Source organism: Chiroxiphia lanceolata, chromosome 15 (assembly GCF_009829145.1).
Source record: "Chiroxiphia lanceolata isolate bChiLan1 chromosome 15, bChiLan1.pri, whole genome shotgun sequence".
Lineage (NCBI taxonomy): Eukaryota > Metazoa > Chordata > Aves > Passeriformes > Pipridae > Chiroxiphia > Chiroxiphia lanceolata.
In genome coordinates this window covers 10601551-10624586 of record NC_045651.1, presented here as the reverse complement: position 1 = coordinate 10624586, position 23036 = coordinate 10601551, and the positions used below count along the sequence as shown (strand labels likewise).

General features: G+C 61.5%; 5 protein-coding genes across 6 annotated transcripts; 4 read left to right on the top strand and 1 right to left on the bottom strand.

Moving 5' to 3' along the window:
• Window positions 1–1605: 1605 nt before the first annotated feature.
• On the top strand, window positions 1606–4202 carry LOC116794360 (ADP-ribosylation factor-like protein 3). The gene is made up of 6 exons (XM_032702973.1): window positions 1606–1752; window positions 2111–2254; window positions 2352–2468; window positions 2615–2665; window positions 3366–3551; window positions 3643–4202. The coding sequence occupies exons 1-6, from the start codon at window positions 1735–1737 to the stop codon at window positions 3688–3690; spliced, it is 564 nt and encodes a 187-aa protein (XP_032558864.1). The 5' UTR covers window positions 1606–1734; the 3' UTR covers window positions 3691–4202.
• A 465-nt stretch (window positions 4203–4667) lies between these two features.
• LMAN2 (lectin, mannose binding 2) lies at window positions 4668–8370 on the top strand. Its single transcript, XM_032703292.1, has 8 exons — window positions 4668–4830; window positions 4911–5029; window positions 5122–5239; window positions 5446–5525; window positions 6683–6844; window positions 7019–7133; window positions 7629–7748; window positions 7870–8370. Exons 1-8 carry the CDS (start codon window positions 4689–4691, stop codon window positions 8028–8030), a joined length of 1017 nt encoding a protein of 338 aa, XP_032559183.1. The 5' UTR covers window positions 4668–4688; the 3' UTR covers window positions 8031–8370.
• A 372-nt stretch (window positions 8371–8742) lies between these two features.
• On the top strand, window positions 8743–11313 carry B4GALT7 (beta-1,4-galactosyltransferase 7). Its single transcript, XM_032703031.1, has 6 exons — window positions 8743–8840; window positions 8957–9310; window positions 9815–10040; window positions 10297–10380; window positions 10556–10660; window positions 10825–11313. The coding sequence occupies exons 1-6, from the start codon at window positions 8794–8796 to the stop codon at window positions 10978–10980; spliced, it is 972 nt and encodes a 323-aa protein (XP_032558922.1). The 5' UTR covers window positions 8743–8793; the 3' UTR covers window positions 10981–11313.
• Window positions 11314–15336: 4023 nt separating this feature from the next.
• Window positions 15337–20183, top strand: N4BP3 (NEDD4 binding protein 3). 2 transcript variants are annotated; one of them, XM_032703021.1, is made up of 5 exons: window positions 15337–15425; window positions 17077–17520; window positions 17683–18237; window positions 18441–18698; window positions 18916–20183. In XM_032703021.1, exons 2-5 carry the CDS (start codon window positions 17107–17109, stop codon window positions 19486–19488), a joined length of 1800 nt encoding a protein of 599 aa, XP_032558912.1. In that variant the 5' UTR covers window positions 15337–15425; window positions 17077–17106; the 3' UTR covers window positions 19489–20183. The 2 variants fall into 2 exon arrangements, with proteins under 2 accessions (XP_032558912.1, XP_032558913.1); XM_032703022.1 differs by having other exon boundaries at window positions 15407–15425; window positions 17074–17520.
• A 405-nt stretch (window positions 20184–20588) lies between these two features.
• Window positions 20589–22152, bottom strand: NHP2 (NHP2 ribonucleoprotein). Its single transcript, XM_032703032.1, has 4 exons — window positions 21974–22152; window positions 21653–21722; window positions 21481–21586; window positions 20589–20875 (listed from the first exon to the last, which is right to left on the bottom strand). Exons 1-4 carry the CDS (start codon window positions 22119–22121, stop codon window positions 20750–20752), a joined length of 450 nt encoding a protein of 149 aa, XP_032558923.1. The 5' UTR covers window positions 22122–22152; the 3' UTR covers window positions 20589–20749.
• Between the last annotated feature and the right edge of the window lie 884 nt (window positions 22153–23036).

Sequence of the window (23036 nt, the reverse complement as noted above, 5' to 3'; positions counted from 1 at the left end):
CCCTGTTCCCATCCTCATCCCAATCCCCATCCTCATCCTCATCCCACTCAGTCCCCATCCCTGTCTCCATCTGCATCCACATTCGTGACTCCATCCCCATCTGTATCCTTGTTCCCTTCCCCATCCTAGTCTCCATCTCCATCTGCATCCTGTTCCCATCCCAGTCCCTTGCCCCCATCGCCATCTGTATCCACATCTGTGATCCTATCCCCATCTGCATCCTTGTTCCTTTCTCCATCCCAGTCTCCACTCCCAGAATGGTCTGTGCTGCCTTGGGGTCACCACCCCATCACCACTCCTCCCCGCAGCCTGGAGAGCTCCTCCTGGTCATCACATCACCCCAAGGAAGGGGAGTTCAGAGGCAGGATGGCATCAACATATCGAGCACACCCTGCCACCAGCCTGTGCTGCTTGCCCTGCTCACACGGGGTTTGCGGGTGGCCCCAGGGCTGGTGTTTGCCTGTGCCAGCAGAACCTGGCAGAGAAGAGCGGTGGACGTGCAGCTTGGAGTCACCAAACTGATGCCTAAGCAGTTTTGCCCATCTCCTAAGGCCAGGGTTCCATGTTGATCAGCAACCACAAACCAGCGGAGGATATTTTAGGATATTTGTTAGGAAATCTCAGTAACTAACGGCACAGGATAAACCGCAGAGCACCATGGCAACCCGCTCAGGGAAATGCTAATAACTGGGACGTAAGGTGGGTGATTAACCTATCAAAAGCAGAACCCTAACATTAAATTGGGTGCAGATCTATGCAGGAAAAAATGAAGCATTCCCACTGTGAGCAGGAACAAAAGTGGAGCGACATGAGCAGCCACAGCCCTGGCAAGGTCTCTGGGCAGGGGGGAGTGGAGAGTGGCCTCTAAAGTTCCCCTCTATCCCCCACCACTGCATACAGTGGCATTGGAATGGGGGGTGATTGTGCTGCTCCCCTTCCTTTGTTGGAGTGTGGCTGTGTTGTCTGGCTTGGCTTTGCAACAGGAGTTGTAAATAAAAATGTCTCTCCAAGAGTGCGTGACTCACGGTCCTCACCACAAGGACAACCTCTCTGCTAGGAAACCTGATCTGAGGACCAAACTGCAGCATGCAGGAATCAAAGACATTGCTTAATTAATGTATTTAATGCAAATGGAGAATGCACAAGCCCTTCACTCCACCTGGGCTGGGGTGGGCTGCAGGGGAAGGTCCCTCTGGACCCCTGTCCTGTGCCATCCCTGACCTCGAGCTGCCAACAGCCCAGCCCTTGACCTGCTCCAGGGCCTGGTGGTTTCCCTCGGGCAGCAGTGGGTGATGTGGCCTCAGGCAGCTCCAGCCTCAGCATTTCCTCCTGCCACCCTCTGAGGGGGCAGCTTGTGGGTGCTGGTGGGAGGCTGTGTCAGCCCTGTGCCCCAGGGCACAGCCATACCCATGGTGCCTGGGCACAGCATCCTCCTGGGGTGGGAGCCTGGCCCCGTGGGGAGAGGGACGCCCTGTGCCCCAGTGCCCCAGCCCGGGGGGACCTGGTTTATCCTGGGGGTAGATGACGGCGGGGCGACAGCTGGCTGGGGGATTTGCTGAGGGCATTATTTAATGCTGTGGGTAAATGGAGGAACAGCAGCTAATTCTGGAGCCCATAATCCTCTTCCTCCCCCGGGGATGGGGAGTGTGCCAGTCACGCAGCTGCCGGCGGGCCCTGGGGACAGGCCCCCGGCAGCTCCCCAGGCGTGCTGCAGGCCACAGAGACTCCTGGACCATGGGTGATGTGCAGAAGGTTAGTGGGGTCCGGTGACATCCCACCTGCTCCAGGGTGGGTGAGCAGCACCAACTCTGTTGCAGTGCTGGGCGGGCTGGCAGAGCAGGGCTCTCCCCTGAGCACATTCCCCCAGCACACTCAGGAGCTGCCAGAGGTGCTGGGGCAGGGACAGCATACCTGGAGGGGGAGGAATTGAGGCTCTGTGGATTTGCCATGGGGCCACCCCAAGCCTGGACACCTTGGGAGCAGAGCTCAGGCCACAGACACAGGGTACTCATAGCCAACAGGGCACCCAGTTCTCCCCCTCCAAAACAAGGGTGCTCTGCAGCCACCCGGCACCCCACAGGACTCCCCCAGCATCTCCCTGTGCCCCCAGGGGCTGCTCTCTGTCATCCAGAAGCTGAAGGGTTCACCAGAGCAGGAGCTTCGCATCGTCCTGCTGGGGCTGGACAACGCAGGGAAGACGACACTGCTGAAGCGCCTGGCGTCCGAGGAGGTCAGCACCATCACCCCCACTCAGGTAGGTGCTGCTGTGGGCCACGGTCAGTGGGGGGGGGGGAGGGAGTGCAGGTCCCAACTGTCCCTTGGGTGATGCCAGGCTTTGTGTCCCTGCTCAGGGTTTCAACATAAAGAGTGTCCACTCGCATGGTTTGAAGCTGAATGTCTGGGATATCGGGGGGCAGCGCTCCATCCGCCCATACTGGAAGAAGTATCTGGGCAGCACAGACCTGCTGGTGAGTGGGGCAGTCCCCCACAGCCCTGTGCATGGAGAGATGTGCCCTCTGTGTGACAGCACCGGCAGTGGTGTGTGGGCCCCACAGAAGGGCTGTGCAGCCGGGCAAGAAGGAGCCTCTGACTGTCCCTTTTGTCCCCATGGCAGATTTATGTCATTGACAGTGCTGACCAGAAGCGTTTTGAGGAGACAGGGCAGGTATGAAGGATCTGGTGGGGTTGGCTGTGGGGTCCTGGCGCTTGGAGATCTGTCTGGCACCAGCTCTTTGAGGGCTGGAGCTGGCAGAGAGGCTGCTTTCAACCATAGGGCAGTGCTGCAGTGGGGGCCATGCTGTGCCCAGAGCTCTGTGGGAAGGGCTCAAGATCAGTCCCAGCAGGCAGAGGCAGCCCCTCTACGGCAGATCTGTGCCCAGCAGCTCCCCCCCAAGCCTGGTGTGCTGCCCGAGGGGTACCTGGCACAAGGGTGACTTTGCCCCAGGTGAGAGTGACCCCTCAGGTGCCAGCCCTGGTCCCAACTCCCCAGCACCAGGTTAGGGAGTAGCAAATTCAGTTACAAACCCTGGGAATAAAGCTCTGAGAGGGGAAGGTGAGACTCTTGAGTGCCAGCCTTGGCTGTTCCAGCACCAGACGGCGTTGTGGATGTGCCAGACAGCACGGGACTGGCAGCAGCCTCCTGCAGCTGCCCTTTACCTGGGCTCTCAGTGCTGGGAATACTTCAGCCCTCAGAGAACCCTGGGTCTATGGAGCTTCAGGGGGGCATGTCTCTCCTTTGGAATGTCAAGACCTCACAGCTACAATAAGAGAGAGGGGATAAGGTGGTTTGGGAGCTGAGGTATCCAGCCCACCCTGGGCAGCTCTGGTGAGGGCAGCAGCCCTGGGAGAAGGTTCTCTCTTGGCAGGAGCTGGCAGAGCTCACGGAGGAGGAGTCCCTCACGGGGGTCCCGCTGCTGGTGTTTGCCAACAAGCAGGACCTGGTGACTGCAGCCCCTGCAGATGAAATCGCAGAAGGGCTGAACCTCCACACCTATCGGGACCGGGAGTGGCAGATCCAGGCCTGCTCAGCCCTGTCTGGGGAAGGAGTGCAGGTAGAGATGGGGGCCTGCAGGCTCTGCAGAGGTGGAAGAGGACCCAGGGGCCTGCCATGCTCTTGGGGCTCACAATCTCTTTTCCCTCCAGGATGGGATGAACTGGATTTCCAGCCAGATCATGAACAGAAAGAAGTGAGAGCTGCGAAGTGCCAGACGGGACTGAGCTGCAGGTCCCTACACCATGGCCAACCCCCTTGGTCCCTCTGCTCCTCCCAAGGCTCTGCTGGGCCCTGAGCCTCAGACTGCCATGCTCAGATGATTTTCCCATCTAGTCTTCCACTAACCAGTTGGCTTCCCCTCTCCCTGCCTCCTGGGCTTCCGTGGCCTCCTTGTACCCCTTGACCCTCCTGCAGCCCCTGTGCTGTTGGAGGAAGCAAATGTCCCACTGTGTCAAGGGCTCGCACACCTCTAGCACAAGAACCTGCCCAGGACCTGAGGCAAGCACAAAGACAGCGAGGACATGGCTGGGCAGTCACCAACGGAGGGCTCTCCTTGCCTGGTGCCAGCCCTGGCTGCAGCCACTCCCTGTGTGCCGCTGAGAGGTTGCTCTGCCAGAGCCCTTGGGACACCCAAACCATGGCTGCCACCACCTCGCTACCCATCGAGAGGGATGGGAGATTCCGCCTCCTGACCACCACGGCGCAGAGGAATGGGGTGAAAACCTCTGCGATGGGGCGGGGGGGCAGCCCTGCGGCCCTCAATAAAGCTGCTGTGACCTCCACGCTGCCTCGGCCAGTCCCTTGCCATGGCGCCGGGACAGCGCACCCCGCTGTCCAGCGAGTCCCGCGGGGTCACTGCTGGGACGTTCCCGTTCCCGGGTCCCGTCGGGGCGGGTCACGTGTCCCGCGGGCGGCACGAGGCACGCACGTGAGCGGCCATGGGGAGGGCGGGCGAACTACATCTCCCGGCATGCCCCCAGAACCGCCGCGCACGCGCAGGGAAGGTACTCAGACTCCTCCCGAAGCGCAGCGGGAGCTTCTCACCCCCTCTGGCCCCGCCTCTCTTCCCTACCATATGCGGGTAGCGGTGTCGCTCACCTCCAGAGGCGGGACCGCGGCGGTGTGTGGATTTCTGATTGGTCGCCGCGGTTGCGGGGCGGGGCCGGGGCGGGGCGCCGGAAGGCGGAAGCGGAGAATGGCGGCGGGTGCGGGCGGGCTGGTGGCCGTGGTTGTGCTGCTGTTGGCGTTGGTCGGGCCGCGCCCGGCGCCCGCCGAGCTCACGGACGGCAACAGCGAGCACCTGAAGCGGGAGCACTCGCTCATGAAGCCATACCAGGGTGAGCGCGGGGCCGGGCGGACGCGCCGTGCGCCCCGAGAGCGACCGGGGCTGATCCGCGCTCTGTTCGCCCCTTTGCAGGCGCGGGCTCTGCCGCGATGCCGCTGTGGGACTTCCAGGGCAGTACCATGGTCACCAGCCAGTACGTCCGCCTGACGCCCGACGAGCGCAGTCGAGAGGGCTCCATCTGGAACCGCGTGGTGAGAGCCCGGGGGGAGACGGGCGGGGGTCCGTGGCGGCCCCGCTGCCTCTCCTGGGTCTCGCCCTGACGCCGCTGGGGTCTCTCCCACAGCCCTGCTTCCTCAAGGACTGGGAGCTCCACGTCCACTTCAAGATCCACGGAGCCGGCAAGAAGAACCTGCACGGGGACGGGCTGGCGCTGTGGTACACGCAGGATCGGCTGGTGCCAGGTCAGTGCGGGTCAGCAGCACACTTACCCTGTCCCGGAAGGCAGCTGGGCAGGGAGGGCCCCCGAGCTCCCTCTGTCTGGTGTGTCCAGTGTGGGAGCAGGTGCCCTCAGCCACCTGCCTGGCAGTGAACAGCTCGTACAGCTCGGAAGTCTGAGCATAAATCCTGACACAGAGCCTTCTGTCTCCAATGTTCTGTCCTGTTCCAGGTCCTGTCTTTGGCAGCAAGGACAAGTTTCATGGACTGGCTATTTTCCTTGACACGTATCCCAACGATGAAGCCACGGAGGTGAGTGGTCCAGGGAGCCTGTGCAGTACCCGGGAGGCCATTTCCTTCCTCCTCCAAGAGCTTCACACCCAGTCCAAGGAAAAGTCTTCCCTTATTTGAGCATGGTCTGCTCTTCCTGTTGTAGGAGCTGGTAAAGGGAAGAGTTTGTATGTGCATTTATGGAGATAAGAAGGTCCTTGCTCCTTCTTGTGCTGCTGTTGGCTACACAGCTGTTTCCCAGGCATTTCCTTCCACACATGAGAGTGGGCACAGGGCTGGTGTAAACCAAGCACCACCTGTTAATATTCATCCTGAGTGTCATTTCCTGAGCTCTGTGCTTTGGTTGCTCATTCCATGATGTTTCTGGTCTTATTTTCTCTTTGCAACCTGGGTGTGGTGTCTCTGAAAGAAACTCCTAGGCTGGCTCTTTGCTCCAGAATTCCCTGTGGTCACAGTACAGATCAGTCCCATGGGGACTGGGGGTCCTTTTCTTCTGTCCTGCTCTGTGTTTGTTGATCTCATGATGGCACAGTCAGAAAACAAAACTGTGCTTTGAGGTCTTTATCACCAAAAAATGTGATGCTTCAGTCATAAAGCACCTGGAAGTGACCCATCTCCCTGTTGCCTTGATGCTCATGGGAGGTAAATTTCTATCTCCAGTTGGCCTCTCTTGGTGTATCAAATCTACTGACAACAAAGCCCTGTGTGTGGTTTTGCTGCTTATGTGGGGTTTCTGCCTGTTCTGGATCTTGTGCTCTGCTCTTACACTTCTTGTATTCAAGGGAGGACTGGACATGGCTCTGCTCTGGTTGACATGGGGGTGATGGGTCACAGGTTGGACCTGATGTTCTCAGAGGTCTTTTCCAACCAAAATGATTCTGTGATTCTTATCCAGCCACTCTGCAAGCTTGGGGCTGTCTCTGCCTTGGCCACGTGGTGCAGGGTGGGCTTATTCACAGAATCACAGAATGGGGGTTGTGATGTGAAGATCAGAAGCGGTGACTTGGCTTTAGGCAGAACAAGCTCTGGCTCAGCTTAGAAGCAGCTTTATGTGGAGAAGCAGCCTTGACTCCATGGTCCTGTGCTGCATACTCGCTGTGCTCCCACCCTGCTCTCCCTGAGGGTGTGGTAGCCCTGGCAGTGCAGCCCCCCAGCAGCTGCTGTGTGTCTCTCTGCAGCGGGTGTTCCCCTACATCTCGGCCATGGTCAACAACGGGTCCCTGACGTACGACCACAGCAAGGACGGGCGCTGGACGGAGCTGGCCGGGTGTTCCGCTGACCTGCGCAACCAGAACCACGACACCTTCCTGGCGATCCGGTACTCCCGGGGCCGGCTCACGGTGAGCACCTGTGGAGGGTCGTGCACGTTCAGTGGGGTGGGGGTTGCTGGAGCAGTATGTGGCCTGGAGGTGGTTTTCAAGGCTTAACTGCCTGCCCCTCCAGCACCTCCAACTCTGAAAGAGCTGCAGGATAGCGGTGAGCATTCCTGGTGTGACCCTGCCCTGGTCTTGCAGGTGATGACTGATGTGGAAGACAAGAATGAATGGAAGAACTGCATCGACATTGCAGGAGTGCAGCTGCCAACTGGATACTTCTTTGGTGCTTCTGCTGGCACTGGAGATCTGTCTGGTGAGAGGGGGCTTTGCTCATTTGGTGGTTGGAGCCTGAACTAGGTGATCCTCCCTTGGCAGAAGGGTTGGACTAGATGGTCTCCAGTGGTCCTTTCCAACCCCAACTATTCTGTGATTCTGTGATTCTGTGATTCTGTGATTCTGTGATTCTGTGATTCTGTGATTCTGTGATTCTGTGATTCTGTGATTCTGTGATTCTGTGATTCTGTGATTCTGTGATTCTGTGACACTGTGGATGCACTGGATAGCTTCCATGGCTTCCTTTCCCTGAATTGTTCACTGAGCTCTTGCAACCATCTTTAGCAGGAACCTGCAGCCGGGGGAGGAGGCACTTGAGAGCCAAGGAACATCTTGGGCTTGCAGTTTGATACCTGGGAATGAGGGTGGCTTGAGAGGGAAGGAGACTGGACCTGGTAGAGCAGGGTCCAAGGGGTGCTCTGAGTGCCTGGACATCTCTCAGAGTTTCTGACAGCATTTTCTGGCTGTTCCACAGACAATCACGACATTATCTCAATGAAGCTGTTCCAGCTCATGGTGGAGCACCCTATAGAAGATGAGACGGTTGACTGGACCAAGATTGAGCCAAGGGTCAGCCTCCTTAAGTCCCCCAAAGGTGAGTCCATGGGCTTCAAAGACCTTCCATGGGGGATTGGAATGTTGGGGCTGTGACACCCTGCGAGACTCCGTGGGAGCCAAGCTTGGGACGGTCTCTGTAGCTGTTCTTGCTCTTACAGACAACGTGGATGACCCGACGGGAAATTTCCGGAGCGGGCCCCTGACGGGCTGGAAGGTGTTCCTGCTCCTGCTCTGTGCACTGCTGGGCATCATCATCTGTGCCGTGGTGGGAGCCGTGGTCTTCCAGAAGCGCCAGGAGCGGAACAAGCGTTTCTACTAAAGGAACACCTGTGCTCAAACCCATCTTTTCTATGGGGAGCTGTAAAAACTGTGGTTTCTAAACGCTGTTTCTGAGAAATACCAGAAGTATTTTCTTACCTGTCTGTAAGTTTGGCTGTAACCCCTGCCCAGCCCTTGGCCTCCAGCAGATTGGACCTAGGGGGGGTGATGCCCTCTGGACCCCCAGAGCTGTGGTGTGGGAGCCTGGAGGTTGCTCCCCAGTTTTTTCCAGTGTTCCCCCTCCCAGCTGGGACCTGCCGTGCTGCCTGGGGCAGGTGTGAACATGAGGTGAGGGTCTGTGGGGAGGGGGCTGTGAGTGGGGCATTAAAGGACTGACACCACCTGCGGCTCTGTCTCTGTCTGAGGGGGGAGAAGGGGGCTCTACATGGAGAGAGGATGGGATGGGAAATGCCGGGGGGGGGCTGAAAGAGCTGGGAGTGAGGAGGGTGCTTTTCCCGGCAGGAGGGGGCCCTAGCTGGGTGGGGGACAATTTTGGGAGGGTCCCGAAGGAACTGGGTGGGGGGAGTCTGTGTTCTCTGGAATCTTCGAGGGGCACGCCATGGAAGAGGGGATGTTCCCGGAGGAGAGGAGCCCCGGTGGTGGCGGGCGGTGCAGGAGGAGATGGGGGGATGTCCTCGGCGGTCGGTCCCGCCCCCGTCCCGCCCCGCCGGCGGAAGGGAAGCGTGTCCGTGTTTCCGGGAGGTCGGGGGGGAGCGGCGGGTGCCGCCAGCGTGTCCCCGGGGCGGCGGGGCCGGGCGGGCACCATGGGCCCGGCCCGCCGCAGGGACGCGCTCCGGCTGCGCGGCGGCGGGTGAGCCCGGCGGGGACGGGGGGACGGGGGTGGCACCAGGGGGTCCGGCGGGGCGGGGGATGGGGGGAACCGGGGATGGGGGTCCCGCCGCCCGCTGACCCCGCGCCGTGCCCCAGGTCCCCGCCGCTCCCGCGGCTCTTCCCCGGCCGTCTCTCCGCCTTCCCGCTGTTCCTCCTGGCGCTGCTCCTGGGCTTCGCTTCGCTGCTCTGGCTCCAGCTCAGCTGCTCCGGCGAGGGGCCGGTGCCCGGCGGGCAGGACCGGGGGACTCCCCGCCAGCCCTGCCCGCCCCCCGCCCCGCTCCAGCCCGCCCGGGACGAGCCGTCGTGGGGCCCGCACCGGCTGGCGCTGCTGGTGCCCTTCCGAGAGCGCTTCGAGGAGCTCCTGGCCTTCGTGCCCTACATGCACCGCTTCCTCAGCAAGAAAAAGATCCGTCACCACATCTTCATCCTCAACCAAGTGGATCATTTCAGGTAGCGTCTCTCCCTGTGCCTAGGGACGAGGGGCCCTTCCCGAAGCTCTGTCCCTGCCATGAGCTCTGGGAAGGTCTTATGGAGAAGCAGAGTGCCAGGGCAGTGGGACATCGTGGGCAGAGTGTGATGCTCTGCTCAAAGTTGCTCATTCTAGAGCTCAGAGAGAGACGAAGGTGTTTTGCTTCCCTTTTCCTTAACAAGAATCAAAGAACCCTCTACCCCCCGGGTATTTCAGCTTTCTCCCCCCATGTCACAGGTCTGCAGCAGCAAACATCTGGGGACTCTGAAATTCAAAGAAAGACCATGGGGTGTTTGGAAACACTATTGCTTATCCCCAGCTCACTCTGCATGGAGAAGCAGGGGTGCAGTTTCAGGACAAGGAGTGTTGTGTTTGTGTCCCTGTTTGGGGACTGGTTGATGTTGAGCATTGAGGAGCGTGACAGAGGGATGTGAAGGGGCAGTGGCTGCTGTGTGTGGCACTGAGACCCCCTGATCCCGTGGCAGGTTTAACAGGGCATCCCTGATCAACGTGGGCTTCCTGGAGAGCGGCAACGACACCGACTACATCGCGATGCACGATGTCGATCTCCTGCCCCTCAATGAGCACCTGGACTACAGCTTCCCAGAGACAGGGCCCTTCCATGTGGCATCCCCAGAGCTGCACCCGCTCTACCACTACACGACCTACGTGGGTGGCATCCTGCTGCTCACCAAGCAGCACTACGAGTTGGTGAGTGCATGGGTGGGTTGTTCTGGATGCTTTGGGGCAGGAGCTACAACATTATCATGGTGAAGAGTTTTGTGCTACATGCTTGGGAAGCAGGGAAAGGAGTCAAAATGGTTTGGGACAGAGCCTGTGGTCTGACCTGCTGGTGGGGGCAGGAGAGGGGAGGCTGCGCTGGTGTTCAGGGCTTGTGCTGCTGGTGTCTGCTCCTCTGAGGCCGTGGAGCTGTGCTGGACCTTGGCCAGTGCTGTTCTTGTTCCAGTGCAATGGCATGTCCAACCGCTTCTGGGGCTGGGGACGGGAGGACGACGAGTTTTATCGACGTATCAAAAGAGCTGGTCTCCAGGTAAGGGGTCTCCATGTCCTCCTGGGTTGGAATTGCCCTTTTTCTTGTCTCTTCGCCTGGTCCCTGCTGTGGCTACCCAGGTTGGGGCCTGAGGAAGGCAGCCCTGCACTCCCTCCTCCAGCAGCAGGTGCAGGAGTTTTCCAGTGGCTCTGCAGAAACTTTGCTCTTCTCCCAGGTTCGTCGTCCTTCTGGAATCACAACTGGATACGAGACTTTCCAGCACCTGCACGACCCAGCCTGGAGGAAGAGAGACCAGAAGCGCATTGCTGCACAGAAGCAGGTGAGAGCTGTGGTCAAGGGGAACCACGGGAGGCTTGGATTGTGATCACCACATGCTCTGAGCCCTCACTGCTCATGTCCTCCCCCTCCAGCTTTCTGCTCCCTCCCCAGGCACTGGGTGTTTCCCACTTCCAATGTGAGCTGAACAGTCTTTGTCTTCCCCAGGAGCAGTTTAAGGTGGATCGGGAGGGAGGTTTGAACAACGTGAGGTACCGAATCGAATCACGGACCGATCTGAGCGTGGCAGGAGCCCCTTGCACCGTCCTTAATATCTTGCTGGACTGTGACACAAATGAGACCCCCTGGTGCACGTTTGGCTGAGCCCGTCCCCGTGTGTCAGTCGTGTGTGCTGTGCTGGTGCCAAGACTCCGAGGCTGCCGTAGAGTTGCTTGGAGCAGGCAAGATTTTGGCAGCGGATGAGCATGGCAGTGCTGGTGAGACACAGAGGAACAGACGAGGCTGAGAACTGGGTTTTGCTGGGACCAACAGAAGAGGCTAAGAGTGGGACTCGGTGTTGCTGCTGGTGCTGCCTCCCAGGGCAGGCACAGGAGGTGGTTTTCCTGTGCTGGACATGCCTGAGCTGCCACTCAGCTCAGAGGACAATAAAGACCTGTCAGGGCAGTTGTGAGTTGTGAATGCCCTGGGTTGTGCTGTTCCACTCCGTTTTCCTGCTCTCTTTACCTTCCTGGCTTCACTGGCTTGGCCCTGGGGGTGCTCTGTGTGACAGGCTGGGCGCTGCTTTGGTTCAGAGGCCGAGCCGGTCTGAAATGGGCTCTGAGATGGTGCCTGTTCCAGCTGCCAGGTACCCCCAGGGCTGGGCTGTGGTCACTCCACTGCAGGAAGTGGTTGTGGTTAAGCTGTGCCCTGAGCCCCAGGATCCACAGCCCTGCTGGATGTCAGCAGCTGTAGGCCAGGACCTCTCTTTGGAGTAAGGAGGAGAGTTCTGGCTTGAGCTGCTCCTCTCCTTGTCTGCCCTCTGTGGAATATGCTGCCTCAGCCTGTCTGGAGGGGCTTGGAGAACTTGATGTCTCCCCAGAAGTGCTGAGGGGAACTGGGATCTGCTCTAGCCCTGCATTCCCTGTCCTGGGGAGGACTGGCTGCCAGGCTCACCGCAGTGCTGGTGGAACTGGAGGAATGGTGTGGGTGAAGTGTGGGAACTGGGACAGTCACCCCTAACTTGCTTGAGCTGAGAGTAACAAGAGCTGCTGTGGGCAAGGCAGGGGCTGGGGTGTTCTGTTGAAGGTGGGAACAGGGGGGTTTGGGTTGATGAGGGAAAGGCAAGTCTGGGGGGGAACCAGGCTGCAGCTCCCACCTGCTCACTCCAGACACCTGGCACTGTCTCACTGCCAGGACAGTTTCTCCCATGTCATGGCAGGAGAAAGGAGGAAGGACCTGGGTGGGGAAGTTGGGAAGGTCCCAGTGGGTGAGAAGGGATGCTGGGGGCTGCCAGTTCTTAAGTTTTAGTAGAAAACAGCCACACCAGCAGCTTCTTCTGGGAACTGGGAGGTGTAGAGCTGGGCAGGAGGGGCCCTCAGGACCCAGCTGTTGAGACCCAGGTGGGAATAGTGGCTGTGGAACAGCACCTGGTCCATGCCTGCTTCTACTGGGAGTGAACCGGCACTGTGACCTCTGGGATGCTGCCACTCACCCTCATCTGCTGAGGGTGGCAAATGCCTGATGACTCTCAAGGGAGACCCCTGCCAACACTGGACACCCCTCCTCCATCACCAGCCTGTCCTGGCCATGGCCTTGGGCTGCTGTGTGGACGGAGCTGTGCCACTCCTGAGTAGAGGGTGCTCAGGCTGGCTCACAGATGGTGCCATGTGTAGGCCTGCACCAAGCTGACTCTGGGGTTTTGGCACATGTTTTGGGTACTGTTGCCTCCTCAAGCTGGGTAAACCCCATTGAACAGCCAGTACCCCTCTGTTCAGCCCCGTCACCAGCACTGGCATCAGGCCCTCCACATTTCCTGGCCCCTTCTGTCCTCATCCCCTGCCTGGCACTTCCCAGAGTGGTCTCTTTGCATTCCCAGACAGAAGCTGTTGCCATCTTGGGAAGATGAGCAGCTCTGGGGAGGAGTGCTGGGATGAGAGAGGCAGAAGCATCAGAGCCAAGTGAGGGGGTCGTGTACCATGTAGGAATGGGGTGTCTGGAGAGATCTGGTGCCATCTGCTCTCTGTGCTGCTCTGGAGCTGGGAGAGGAGTCTGGTGCCCTCAGATGGAGTGTGAGGGGGGCTGTCTCCAAGGCAGGGGTCGTGGTGGCTGTGCAGGGTGGTGAGGATGAGGCTGTGCTGCTTTGCATCATGGAAGGGGCAGGCCCAGCCTTGAGGTGTGGAGATGTGCTGCCCAGGAGTTCCCATTGGCCTCTCCAGCCCAGTGGCCCCAAAGCAGCACTGATACCTGGCATGAAGATTGCTGGTTGGCTTGGACACCCAGTGCACTCCTCTAGAGGTGTTCCCAGGACCACTCATGTCCCTCGCTGTGGGCAGCCAGAGGGAGATGTCAGCCTAGCAGCCCCACTCCTGTCTCTCCATACTGCGGGTTTTGGGATTGGCCACCTGTATTCCAGCCACTTCCTGGTGCCTGAACCACAGCCAGGGCTGGCAGAGGCAGATCAAAGTATTTCTCTACACCGTTCAAAATAGATGACACAATTTCAGGCAGGTTTCATGGAGATGTAGCTGTGCAGAAACAGAGCATATGTGCACCTCACACTTTGCTCAGCGCTACAGGCTCCTCTCCTGCTGCCTGGCAGCTATTTCTTAGCTCTGCTCGCAGCCCCCTCACCCTCCAGTTGCTTTTGTGGAAGAGGCGCTATGCCGGAGACCCGACTTCCTTTTATAGCCCTGAATGTGACTCGGAGGTCGCTCAGCTCCGCTCCCCCCACGCACTTCGATATCAGCAATAGCCCAGTGGGAAGGGATGAATTTTTTCCCCGTTGCCTTCCTGCAGATGGATAACACTCTGCCTGCTGTCCCAGGAATCCTGCAGAGCTGAGCAAGAGGCCTCCCAGCGTTCTCAGGCTCTCAGCAACCCTGAGGAGAGCATCAAAATGCTCAGGGGCAGAGAGGGTCCCTGGAGTCCCAGCCCTGCCCCTCTGCAGACCCCCTTCTGGGGTCCCAATTGCTGTCAGTGAGGCTGTGTGGGGGCTGCTGCAGGCACAGCAATCAAAGGCTTTTATTGCTGGGTTGTTCTAAACCGGATGGTTCTGGAGCTGTTTGCTGGTAAAAAACGTGAAATTGCTTTAGTATCATGGTGGGGAGGATTGGGGGGTAAAGTGGGCAGAGAGTGGAAACTGGGGAAATACTGATGGGAGGCAGGAGCATTTCTGCCCAGAGAAGGGGGCATGGAGTGTCCCGGGCAGTGTGGGAACTGCTATCCCAGGGAGACGAGCTCGGGGCACGGTGGAGCAGGAAACGGGGCAGACGGGAAGGAGGGGTGCGGCTGTGACCAGCACCCGTTGCAGTCAGCCCGGCATCACTGGAACCTGCCCGGTCCAAGCCCCGTGGGATGATGCCTGTCCCTGTGGGCTGCCGGCGGGGCCCCGTTCATGGGTGAACTCCAGACAGAGAGCTAGGGCATTGCAGACAAATTCCTGGTGCCAGCAGAGTGGGAAATGGCAATGTTGGGAAGGGCCCCCCTATTCAGAGGACACATGTGCTGCCGCTCCGGCGTGCGGTGGGGAATAGGGGGCCGGAGGGAGCGGAGCGTGCCTTGGCAGCGCACCGAGGACACTGCCAGCATGTGAGCCCGGCGAGAAGGGACCAGGGACGGGGTGTGTGTGTGTGGGAGAGCACTGGCAGCACAGCTTGAGGACTCGGGTGTGCGGGGAGAGTAGGGGGGGAGCTGGCAGCGAGCGGGGCCCCGGAGTGCGAGAGTGCCGGGTGCGTGCGTCCCCCAGGCTGGGGACGGTGCGGGTGCGATCCCTCCCCGGGGACAGACGGGCACCGCGCCGTGGGGACGGAGCAGGGCTGCTGCAGGTGTCCTGCTCCACGAGGAGGCCGGGACGCCGGTGACCAGGTCCAGCCCGTGGCGGGATCCCCGCTCCCTGCGGCTGCCACGCTGCAGTGAGCGGCAAGTGACAAAACCGGCTCCGGGCCAGGCCGTGGCAGCGCTGATTCACAGGGATGGAGCGTGTCGCGTCTCGCTGGCGCCAGGCCAGGCGCTGGGGCAGGTGGGGGTACACACCATGTCCCCTGGGGCTTTGTGGGGCTCTTGCCCACCCGTGGGTGCTGTGAGGGGGAGGCACGGGGTTGTCCTGCAAGAGGAGGGTGCAGGGATTGTCCCACGGTGCTGAGGTCCCTCTCCACTCCACAGGTACGAAGCAAAATATATCTCTCCACTCTCGCCGGGCGATACTCGGGGACAGCAGCCCCGCGCTACGGTGAGGGCCACCGGGGGCCGACTGGGCGCCGCTGATGAGCCCGGAGCTGTAGCTCGGGGGGGTTTGCGGGGGTCTCCCCGCTCTTTCGTGGGGGGGGAGGGTTGCGCAAGGAGCTCTCGGCGCCGCACGCAGCCAACCCGCCCTGCCCCGCCCCGCTGGTGGGCACGACCGGGCCGCCCCCCTCCTTCCTCCTTCCTCCTCCTCTTTCCTCCTCCTCCTCCTCCTCCTTCCCGCCCCTCCCGTCCCACCGCCCCCGCGCCGCGATTTGCCGGTGCCGGCCCCGCCCGCCGCCCCGCGCGGCCGCGGCCGAGGGGCGCGTTCAAACGCGGCGAGGGAAGGAGCGCGGAGCGGAGCCGTGCGGGACCGCAGCGCCGCCGGCATGGTGAGTGCGGGGCCGGGGGGCTCCCGGGGCACCCCATCCCCTTTCCCCGGTGCGCTCCGGCGTGCGGGGCTTTATCCCGGGCTCGGCCCCGGGGACCGACCTCCCCCTCCGCCTTGCCCGTGCCGGAAATTCCGGCGGGGCTGCGGAAGGCGCAGGGGGGGCTGTGCGGGAACCCGCGCTCGCCTTCCCGCAGCACCCCCTGCGCCTCCGCGCAGCCCCGCCGTGCCCTCCCGCGTGGAGTGGGAAGGAGAGAGGATCTGTGGCCGTATCTTGCCCGGGCACGGCCAGGGTTGGGAACAGATCCCGAAGGAGCCAGGCTGGCCGGACCGGTGTTTTGCCGCCTGGAGGGTGATCCCCTCCCTGCCTCAGGCAGGACACCTTCGGGCTCCCCCGGCGTTTCCCAAAGCTCCCACAACCTGACCTACTTCCTCGGCCGCCTGTGCCGGGAGGAGCCGCTGCGGGGCTCGGCCAAGCTGCTCCCCAATGCCGGGGGCTGCATGAGCATCCACTCCCCTGCCGCACCACCATGGGAACATCCATGTCCCCCATCCCTGTGCACGCCCCGTGGCACCGCAGGCATGCCAGATCCTTCCAGAGGATCTGGTGCCCTTCGTGGGGTGCCGAAGCCCGGAGCAGGTGCTGGGCTCGCAGAGGGAGGTGACAGCGCAGACCGGGAGCTGTCAGACAGGTTTGTGCGTGGCAGCAATTAAAAGCCGGGTGTTTGTTTACGCGGCGCGTGGTGCTGAGAACCAGGGCAGCTTCCTGGGTGTAACCCGGCCCTGGAGCCCTCGGCAAGGCTGGAAGCCGTGCTGGGGGCTCTGCCTCGCCCCTGCCCCGCTTGCCGTGTCCCCTGCACTGGTGTGAGGACATTGTCCCTCTCCCTAGTGCTGGGGAGCCAGAGCCAAGGCCGAAGGCATCCTCTCATCCTTCCTCCCCCGGCCACCTGCGCAGGAAGCTGCATTGTCCCGTCAGCATCCTGCCCCTTCCCACCGCCCTCACGCCATGTCCGGCCACGGGGTCCCCAGCACGCACACAGCAGCTGGGCTGTGGCTGCCTCATCCCTGCCTGGTCCTGGGGTGAAAATGCCTGTGGATGGAGCGGGCCCGTGTGCAGCTTGCCCTGTGAGGTGCAGGAGCCCATGCTGTGCAGGAAGCGTCCCCGTGGTGCTGGAGGGGTGCCTGTCACCTGCACACCCTGGGGAGGGCAAGCTGATGGGCTTCCCCAGGGGAGTTCTGGGGAGTTCTCCAGAGGGTGTCCGGACCCAGAGGTCCTGGCAGGGCGGGTGGGTGCTGCGGGGCTGGGGCTGGCGCCAGGCCCGGGCAGGTGCTGCCGGCTCCCGAACTCGCCCGCCTGGCTGGGCGGCAGGTGCCTGTTCTGGTGGCAGCCCCGGCCGCGGGCGGGAGGTGGGGCTGGGTGTGGGAGGGAGGTGCTGCACCATTGGGGGGGGCAGCAGCAGGGAGCCCCTACCTCAGTGTGTGCTGTGCCCTGGCACCCCTTTGCTCGGCTCCCCCGGGGAGCTGCATGGGAGATGGCGGGTCTGTCCCAGTGCCAGGAGCCCAGGTGGGTCCTTGGGGCTGGCTAGGAAGGGAGGTGCCGGGGGTTTCACGGTCCTGATTGCCCGGTGTCACTGACTCTGTCTCTTCCCCAGCAGTGCTGGTACTGGACTTTTCTCTAATTCTCCATGGCAGCAGCACAGGGTCCTGTGACCTGTGAGCCCGACACCCGTGTCCTCAGCACCTACCTCTCCTCGGAGCCTGTCAGCGTCGTTGGCAGCATGGGCAGCGTGGGCAGCCTAGTGGAGAAGCAGGATCTGTCCCCTCTGGAGCTGCGGGCCCCTCTGGGGGGCTCACGGGGGCTTCGGCAGCCCGACGGCTTGTTGCGGAAGGGGCCGAGCCAACGGGAGCTCTTCGGGTACCTGCACGGGGCCAAGAAGGAGATGCGGTCGGAGCGGAAGCACCAGACATCAGGCACCTGCTACAAGAGGGACTACGAGAGTGACCGTGAGAACCGATCCCCTGAGCGCTGCTCCCGGGAGCATCACCGTGGGGCTGACTTCTCCAAGAGCTCCCTGCCAGAGCGGGGCCGCTTTGACAAGGTGAGGCTGTGGGCACCGTGCAGGATTCTGGAATAAGTCCTGCTCTATGAGAGGATGGGGTGGAGCAGAACAGTCCATGCCCCCCTGAATGGGATGTGGGGATTTGAACCCCCTGACTGTGGGGGCTGTTGGGCTTATGCCGACTCTGCTCTTGTTTTTCAGTGCCGTATCAGGCCCTCGGCCTTCAAGGCGGTGGCTGGGAAGGGGCTGGTCTCCATGCAGGGCCTGTCCTCGTCCAAGGGGCAGAAGTTGTCCAAGAGCAATGGGAGCCTGCACACGCTGCTGTCACAGAGCAGCACAGCAGCCCCACAGCATGGCCCGCTCCGCACCCACCTGCTCCACGCCATCAGCCTGGATGAGGCCTCCGACTCCAGCCACAACTCCATCCAGAGCTTCCCATCGTACGGCTCCCGCCTCAAACCTGCCCAGAGCCAGTTCAGCGCCTCCATGGGCCACATCAACCACATTGGGGGCTCCTTGGACAGGGTCTCCCGGAGCCCCAGGGACCCATTGGCCCCTGAGAAGGTGCCCCTGTCCTGCAAAAGCATGGCCACGCTGAGCCGGCTGCAGAGCCCCGGCGAGCCCCCACCACCCTATGAGTTCTCCTACTCGCTGGAGGACGCGGTGAAGCAGCTGGAGGATCGGCTGCAGGAGACAGGAGGGGAGCTGCGGCAGCTCAAGAGGAGTCTCAGTGAGACTGAAGACCCCTTCACACAGGTGAGCCGTGGGGCTGGGGTGGGGCTGGGGCAGTGCTGGGTACCCTGGGCAGGGCTGTGGGACAGTGATGTCTGGGTAAAAGCAGCTGCTGTGGTGGGTGATAGGCTGGGAATGCCCAAGCACAGAGGACCCAACATCACGGGACCTTCTGGGATCCCTCCCTGGGGCTGTGGATTCTGACCACTGTCCACCTGTGCTGGCAGGTGTTTGAGGACAAGCAGCGGCTGTGGCTGGACGAGTTGGAGGACCTGAAGCAGATGTACATGGCCCGGCTGCAGCAGGTGATGCAGCAGGCGCAGCGCGGGCAGCGGGCGCTGCAGCTGCAGCTCTACAAGGCCCAGCAAGAGAAGAAGCGGCTGCAGGAGGAGCTGAGCCTGCAGCAGTGCCAGTGCGAGGAGCCCAAGCTCCGGCAGCCCCAGGGAGAGCGTGGCAGCCCCAAGCTGGAGGAGACCAAGTGGGAGGTGAGTCCCCTTCTTTCCTTCCCTGTTGCCACCCTCCTGGCTGTGGAGCCAGGATGAGTGCAATGGTTCCCTGCTCCAGTGTCACTCGTGGTCGCAGGATGGGGGGGATTAGCCAGGTGTGATGTTCATGGTCTCCCAAGAGGACAATCTGGGGTGCTGCCACCCCTGAGGTCCTGATTCCCCCAGCCCTTCCTCACCGCTTTCCTGTGCCCTACAGGTGTGCCAGAAGGCAGCAGAGATCTCCCTGCTGAAACAGCAGCTCCGGGACACCCAGGAGGAGATGGCTCAGAAGCTGGGTGAGATCTTCAGCCTGAAGACGCAGCTGCGGGAGGCCAAGGCAGAGGTCCAGGCCAAGGACTCCCAACTGGCACAGCTGGCAGACTCCTTCCAGAGTCCCCCAGAGCCCAGCACCTCGATGCCTCTGGGTGATGACCCCATGCCATCGTGCCAAGACTTCCCTGGCTGCGAAACTGATGACTCCAAGTGCCGCGGCCTCCACAGCGACACAGCGGAGCCTCTGGAGCGGCAAGTGGAGTGGCTGTGGGCAGAGCTGCTGCGGGAGCGGCGTCAGGGCCAGCTGCAGGCTGTGAACTTTGAGCTGGAGAGGAAGACCTGGCAGGAGGAGAAGGAGAAGGTGCTGCGGTACCAGCGGGAGCTCCAGGCCAGCTACATGGAGATGTACCACCGGAGCCAGGCGCTGGAGCGGGAGCTGCGACAGCTGCGGTCGGAGCCCAGGGATGTTGGGACCGACTCGCCCTGGATTGAGCGGGTGGAGTCCTCGAAGATCTGAGGGATGGGATGCCAGTGGGACTGTGAAGGGGGAACATCTCTTGCTGCTGCAGTGGGATGATCTCAGGGTGTCCACAAGGACTGGCCACTTGGCGCTGCTCTGGGCTGAAGGACTGATTGCAACAGGGGAGCTTTTCCTTCTTGCAGCGCTTCAGGCCCTTCTGGTGGGGGTCTCTGGAGAGCAGGGGGGCCATCTGTGCCAGGGTGGGGGTCTTGCATGTGCCCCGTGCTCTGACTCCAGGAGCATTTGCCCTGTGATTCCTTCTGCCACGGGGGCAGAAACCAAGCGCCCTGTGAAACATTCCCTGTCCCTCCTGCTCTGCTGCCCCTGTTCCTGCAACTCAGTAACTTAATGTCTTGTGAGGAGGGGCTTGAGCCCTGTCACCACCCCACTGCCTTGCTGTGGGGGTTCCACCTGCTGCTCACAGTGGCCACCTTGTCAGCAAGGCCATGGAGCTGCTGGTGCCACTGGGAAGGCAGAGGAGGAAACCCTGATGAGCGCTGGTACTGCTGGGATGGGGCAGCTGCGCCAGCACCTCTGCTGGGGCTTCCCATGTCCCCAGTGTGGGGCTGCTCTGCAGTGGAGGTGGTTGATGCAGCTTCCCTCGGGCTGAGAGGGGCAAGTGCCTTGTGCAAGGAGGGATGGGAACTGGTGCCCTGCTGCACTGGGAGGAACTGGGGAGGGGAACAGGAGATGTGGGCAAGGATGTGTCTGAGCTGGGGAAGAGGCTGGGGTCTCCCCTCCCAAGGTGGGTGAGGGAGAGCTGGGGGAGCCCCAAAGCGCTGTGAGGAAGAAGCCCTGCTCCATCTGTAACAGCAGAGCCTCATCCCGTTCCTGCAATAAACCTGTATTTCTCCCTCCCGGCTTCTGCTTCCCTCGGGGTCTGGGGGATTCTGGCTGTGTGGGTGGGGGGGGGCTGCAGGCTGGCCTGGGCCTGCCCAGCGCAGGGCCCCGCCCCAGCACAACCGTGCAAGGGTGGGCGGTACAACTAGTCAAGGTACTGAGGTGGGTGAGTCACAGTGGGGCCAGGGGTGGTGCCCCTGGAGCAGTTTAATGCAGCCATGGACCCTCCAGCCTTCCTGCCCTGAGCACCAGGACCATGTTCTACAAACACACAGACACCTTTATTCACCCCCACAATGCTCCCCTTCCCCCCCCAGTCAGTGCTCTTGGTGGTGTCCCCACAAATGGCCATGTGGCCCCTGGGCAGGGGCACAGGGACCTGTCACGGCCCTGCAGGGCACAGCCCGTCATCAGCTCTTCACAGTGGCAGCGGAAGAGATGACACCTCCTCCAGACACTCGTCGTAGGCCTCCTGGTACTCCTCGTGGGGCTTGATCATGATGACGCAGGTTGGGCGCTTGGAGCCAGCTGCAGCTCCCAGGTCCTGTGGGAACAGTGAGACTGTGGGGTGCCAGGTCTCTTCCTGAGGGGAGAGGCTCAGGACCAGCTCACTGCATTCCCTGGTCTAATGCAAGGAATCTCTCTGCCAGCCCATCAACCCAAAGCCCTCTGGACTTGTGCTGGGTTCAAGAGCCCTTTTCTCAGCTTGTGTCCTACAAGCTGGAAGCAAAGCCCTGGGCTGGCATCTGGCACAAGGGGCTGGCACTTGGCTCACATGCCATGCTTCTTCCCCAAAGCAGGATCTGCAGAGCTGCCTGCATGAGGCTGAAGCTCCAAAGACACCTCCCCCCGCTCCCAGTTTCCAACCTACGAAGAGGGTACTGGTCGCAGCTCACAACTGAGGAGGGAAAAATTCTCCTGACTGTGTCCCAGAGGCTTCTTTTCCCTGATATCCCCCAGGGCTGCTGAGGGAGTCGATCGTGGCAAACAGTTCTGTGATCCCATAGTGAAACACTCCTACACCTCCCCCATGTACATTCTGTGGCAAGCACCAGGTTCTTTACCTGGTCACTGCATCTGCACCTCCCCAGGATGGCTCCAGTCACAGCCTGGACGCCTCACAGGGGCTAGTTTGCCTCCAGCACTCACCGATTTGGAAGGGACATAAGCGTAGGGGAGGCTCCTGTCCTCGCACATGATGGGGATGTGGCAGTACACATCGATGGGCAGCGTGTCCCCAGCCAGCACCGTGATCCTGCAGAGAGAACCGTGTCAGTGGCAGGGCTGGACCAGAGGGGCCGCGGGCCGGGGCTGCACTTACCCCTTCTCGCCCTTATTGATGAACTTCTGCACCTCCTTCACACCGCGGCGGATCTGCTTGTGCTTGGCCGCTGCAAGAGAACCACGGAGTGAGGGAGAGGAGTGAGGGGCTGGAGAGAACCACGGAGTGAGGAAGAGGAGTGAGGGGCTGGAGAGAACCACGGAGTGAGGGAGAGGAGTGAGGGGCTGGAGAGAACCACGGAGTGAGGAAGTGAGGGGCTGGAGAGAACCACAGAGTGAGGGAGAGGAGTGAGGGGCTGCACCACGCCATCGCCATGCCCCAGCCCGGCCCCGCCTCCGCCATATCCCGGCGCCGCCAGACCTTTCCTGATGCACTTGTAAAGCTTCCGCGTGAGCTTGCGGGACGCGAGGGGCTGCGCGATGGGGTTGAGGAAGTCGAGCTGCTCCCGGTACGAGCGCTCGGGAGCCGCCTCCGCCTCGGCCGCCGCCTCGGGCTTGTCCCGCGCCATGGCCCGCGCCGGCCGCTTCCGCTGCCGGGGCACGCGCCGCGCCGGGGCGGGACATGCGGCTCTCCGCTCCCCGCCAGCCAATTGGCAGCTGCGCTGGCGCTGACAGACAGCCGCGCTGGCCAATAGCAAAGCACCCATTTACCGGTTCCGCACCCCGGCCCCGCCCTCCGTCCCATAGCGCCGGCTCCGATCCCAATCGCAGTTCCAGCCCCGGCTCCAGTCCCAATCCCAGTCGCAGTTCCAGTCCCAGTGCTGGCCCCAGTCTCAATTTCCGTCCCAGGCCCGGCCCCAGTCCCTGTTCGAATTCGAGTTCCAGCCCCAGTCCTGTCTCGATCCCAATCCCAGTTCCAGTCCCAGAGTCAGACACGCCAGGACAAGTTTCAACACGGGCCTTTACTGGGTGTGGTCGGTGGTGCTAGTGACGCTCAGCCCACCCCGAGCCCAGCCCACCGCGGGCACGCTCCGGACCGCTGTGCCCCGGGGTGCGGCCATCCACCCCCGCGGCTGTGCCCAGCTCATCCACCTGGCCACAAACTGCATTTTCTCCCTTGTTTTTCAACCCAGCGAACTTTTCCCCCTGCAGGGCTACGTTGCTACTTTTCCCAAAGAAAACAGGAGGCTTTTAACATGGTGCCCCTCCAAGAAACCACTTTGATCCTTATCGCAGTGACCCAGCAGCCACCACTGGGGATAAGGAGCTCTGCCCAAGGCCACGGCAGCACATCCCCCGAGCCCAGCACATCCTGAGCCACAGAGACAACACTGCTCAAAACGAAAGTGGCCTCAGGCATGGCTTGTTACCTTCTCCCTCACTCCAGCCTGTCCCTGGAGTACAGGAGGGCTTCAGCCAAAACCTGCAGCTGCTCCATGACCTCTCGCTGCATCTCCACAGCGATGTGGAACACTTGGTGGTCA

Excerpts from the sequence above, each read along its gene's own strand:
- LOC116794360 (XM_032702973.1), top strand. Across the intron at positions 2,255-2,351 it reads GCACCATCACCCCCACTCAG|GGTTTCAACATAAAGAGTGT; the intron begins GTAGGTGCTGCT and ends GTCCCTGCTCAG. Across the intron at positions 2,469-2,614 it reads TGGGCAGCACAGACCTGCTG|ATTTATGTCATTGACAGTGC; the intron begins GTGAGTGGGGCA and ends TCCCCATGGCAG.
- LMAN2 (XM_032703292.1), top strand. The coding sequence starts at position 4,689 with ATGGCGGCGGGTGCGGGCGGGCTGGTGGCCGTGGTTGTGCTGCTGTTG. Across the intron at positions 4,831-4,910 it reads GCTCATGAAGCCATACCAGG|GCGCGGGCTCTGCCGCGATG; the intron begins GTGAGCGCGGGG and ends GCCCCTTTGCAG. Across the intron at positions 7,134-7,628 it reads TGGCACTGGAGATCTGTCTG|ACAATCACGACATTATCTCA; the intron begins GTGAGAGGGGGC and ends GCTGTTCCACAG.
- B4GALT7 (XM_032703031.1), top strand. The coding sequence starts at position 8,794 with ATGGGCCCGGCCCGCCGCAGGGACGCGCTCCGGCTGCGCGGCGGCGG. Across the intron at positions 10,041-10,296 it reads CCAAGCAGCACTACGAGTTG|TGCAATGGCATGTCCAACCG; the intron begins GTGAGTGCATGG and ends TTCTTGTTCCAG. Across the intron at positions 10,381-10,555 it reads TCAAAAGAGCTGGTCTCCAG|GTTCGTCGTCCTTCTGGAAT; the intron begins GTAAGGGGTCTC and ends CTCTTCTCCCAG.
- N4BP3 (XM_032703021.1), top strand. The coding sequence starts at position 17,107 with ATGGCAGCAGCACAGGGTCCTGTGACCTGTGAGCCCGACACCCGTGTC. Across the intron at positions 17,521-17,682 it reads AGCGGGGCCGCTTTGACAAG|TGCCGTATCAGGCCCTCGGC; the intron begins GTGAGGCTGTGG and ends CTTGTTTTTCAG. Across the intron at positions 18,238-18,440 it reads CTGAAGACCCCTTCACACAG|GTGTTTGAGGACAAGCAGCG; the intron begins GTGAGCCGTGGG and ends CTGTGCTGGCAG.
- NHP2 (XM_032703032.1), bottom strand. The coding sequence starts at position 22,121 with ATGGCGCGGGACAAGCCCGAGGCGGCGGCCGAGGCGGAGGCGGCTCCC. Across the intron at positions 21,587-21,652 it reads ATCAATAAGGGCGAGAAGGG|GATCACGGTGCTGGCTGGGG; the intron begins GTAAGTGCAGCC and ends TTCTCTCTGCAG. Across the intron at positions 20,876-21,480 it reads CTTATGTCCCTTCCAAATCG|GACCTGGGAGCTGCAGCTGG; the intron begins GTGAGTGCTGGA and ends CTGTTCCCACAG.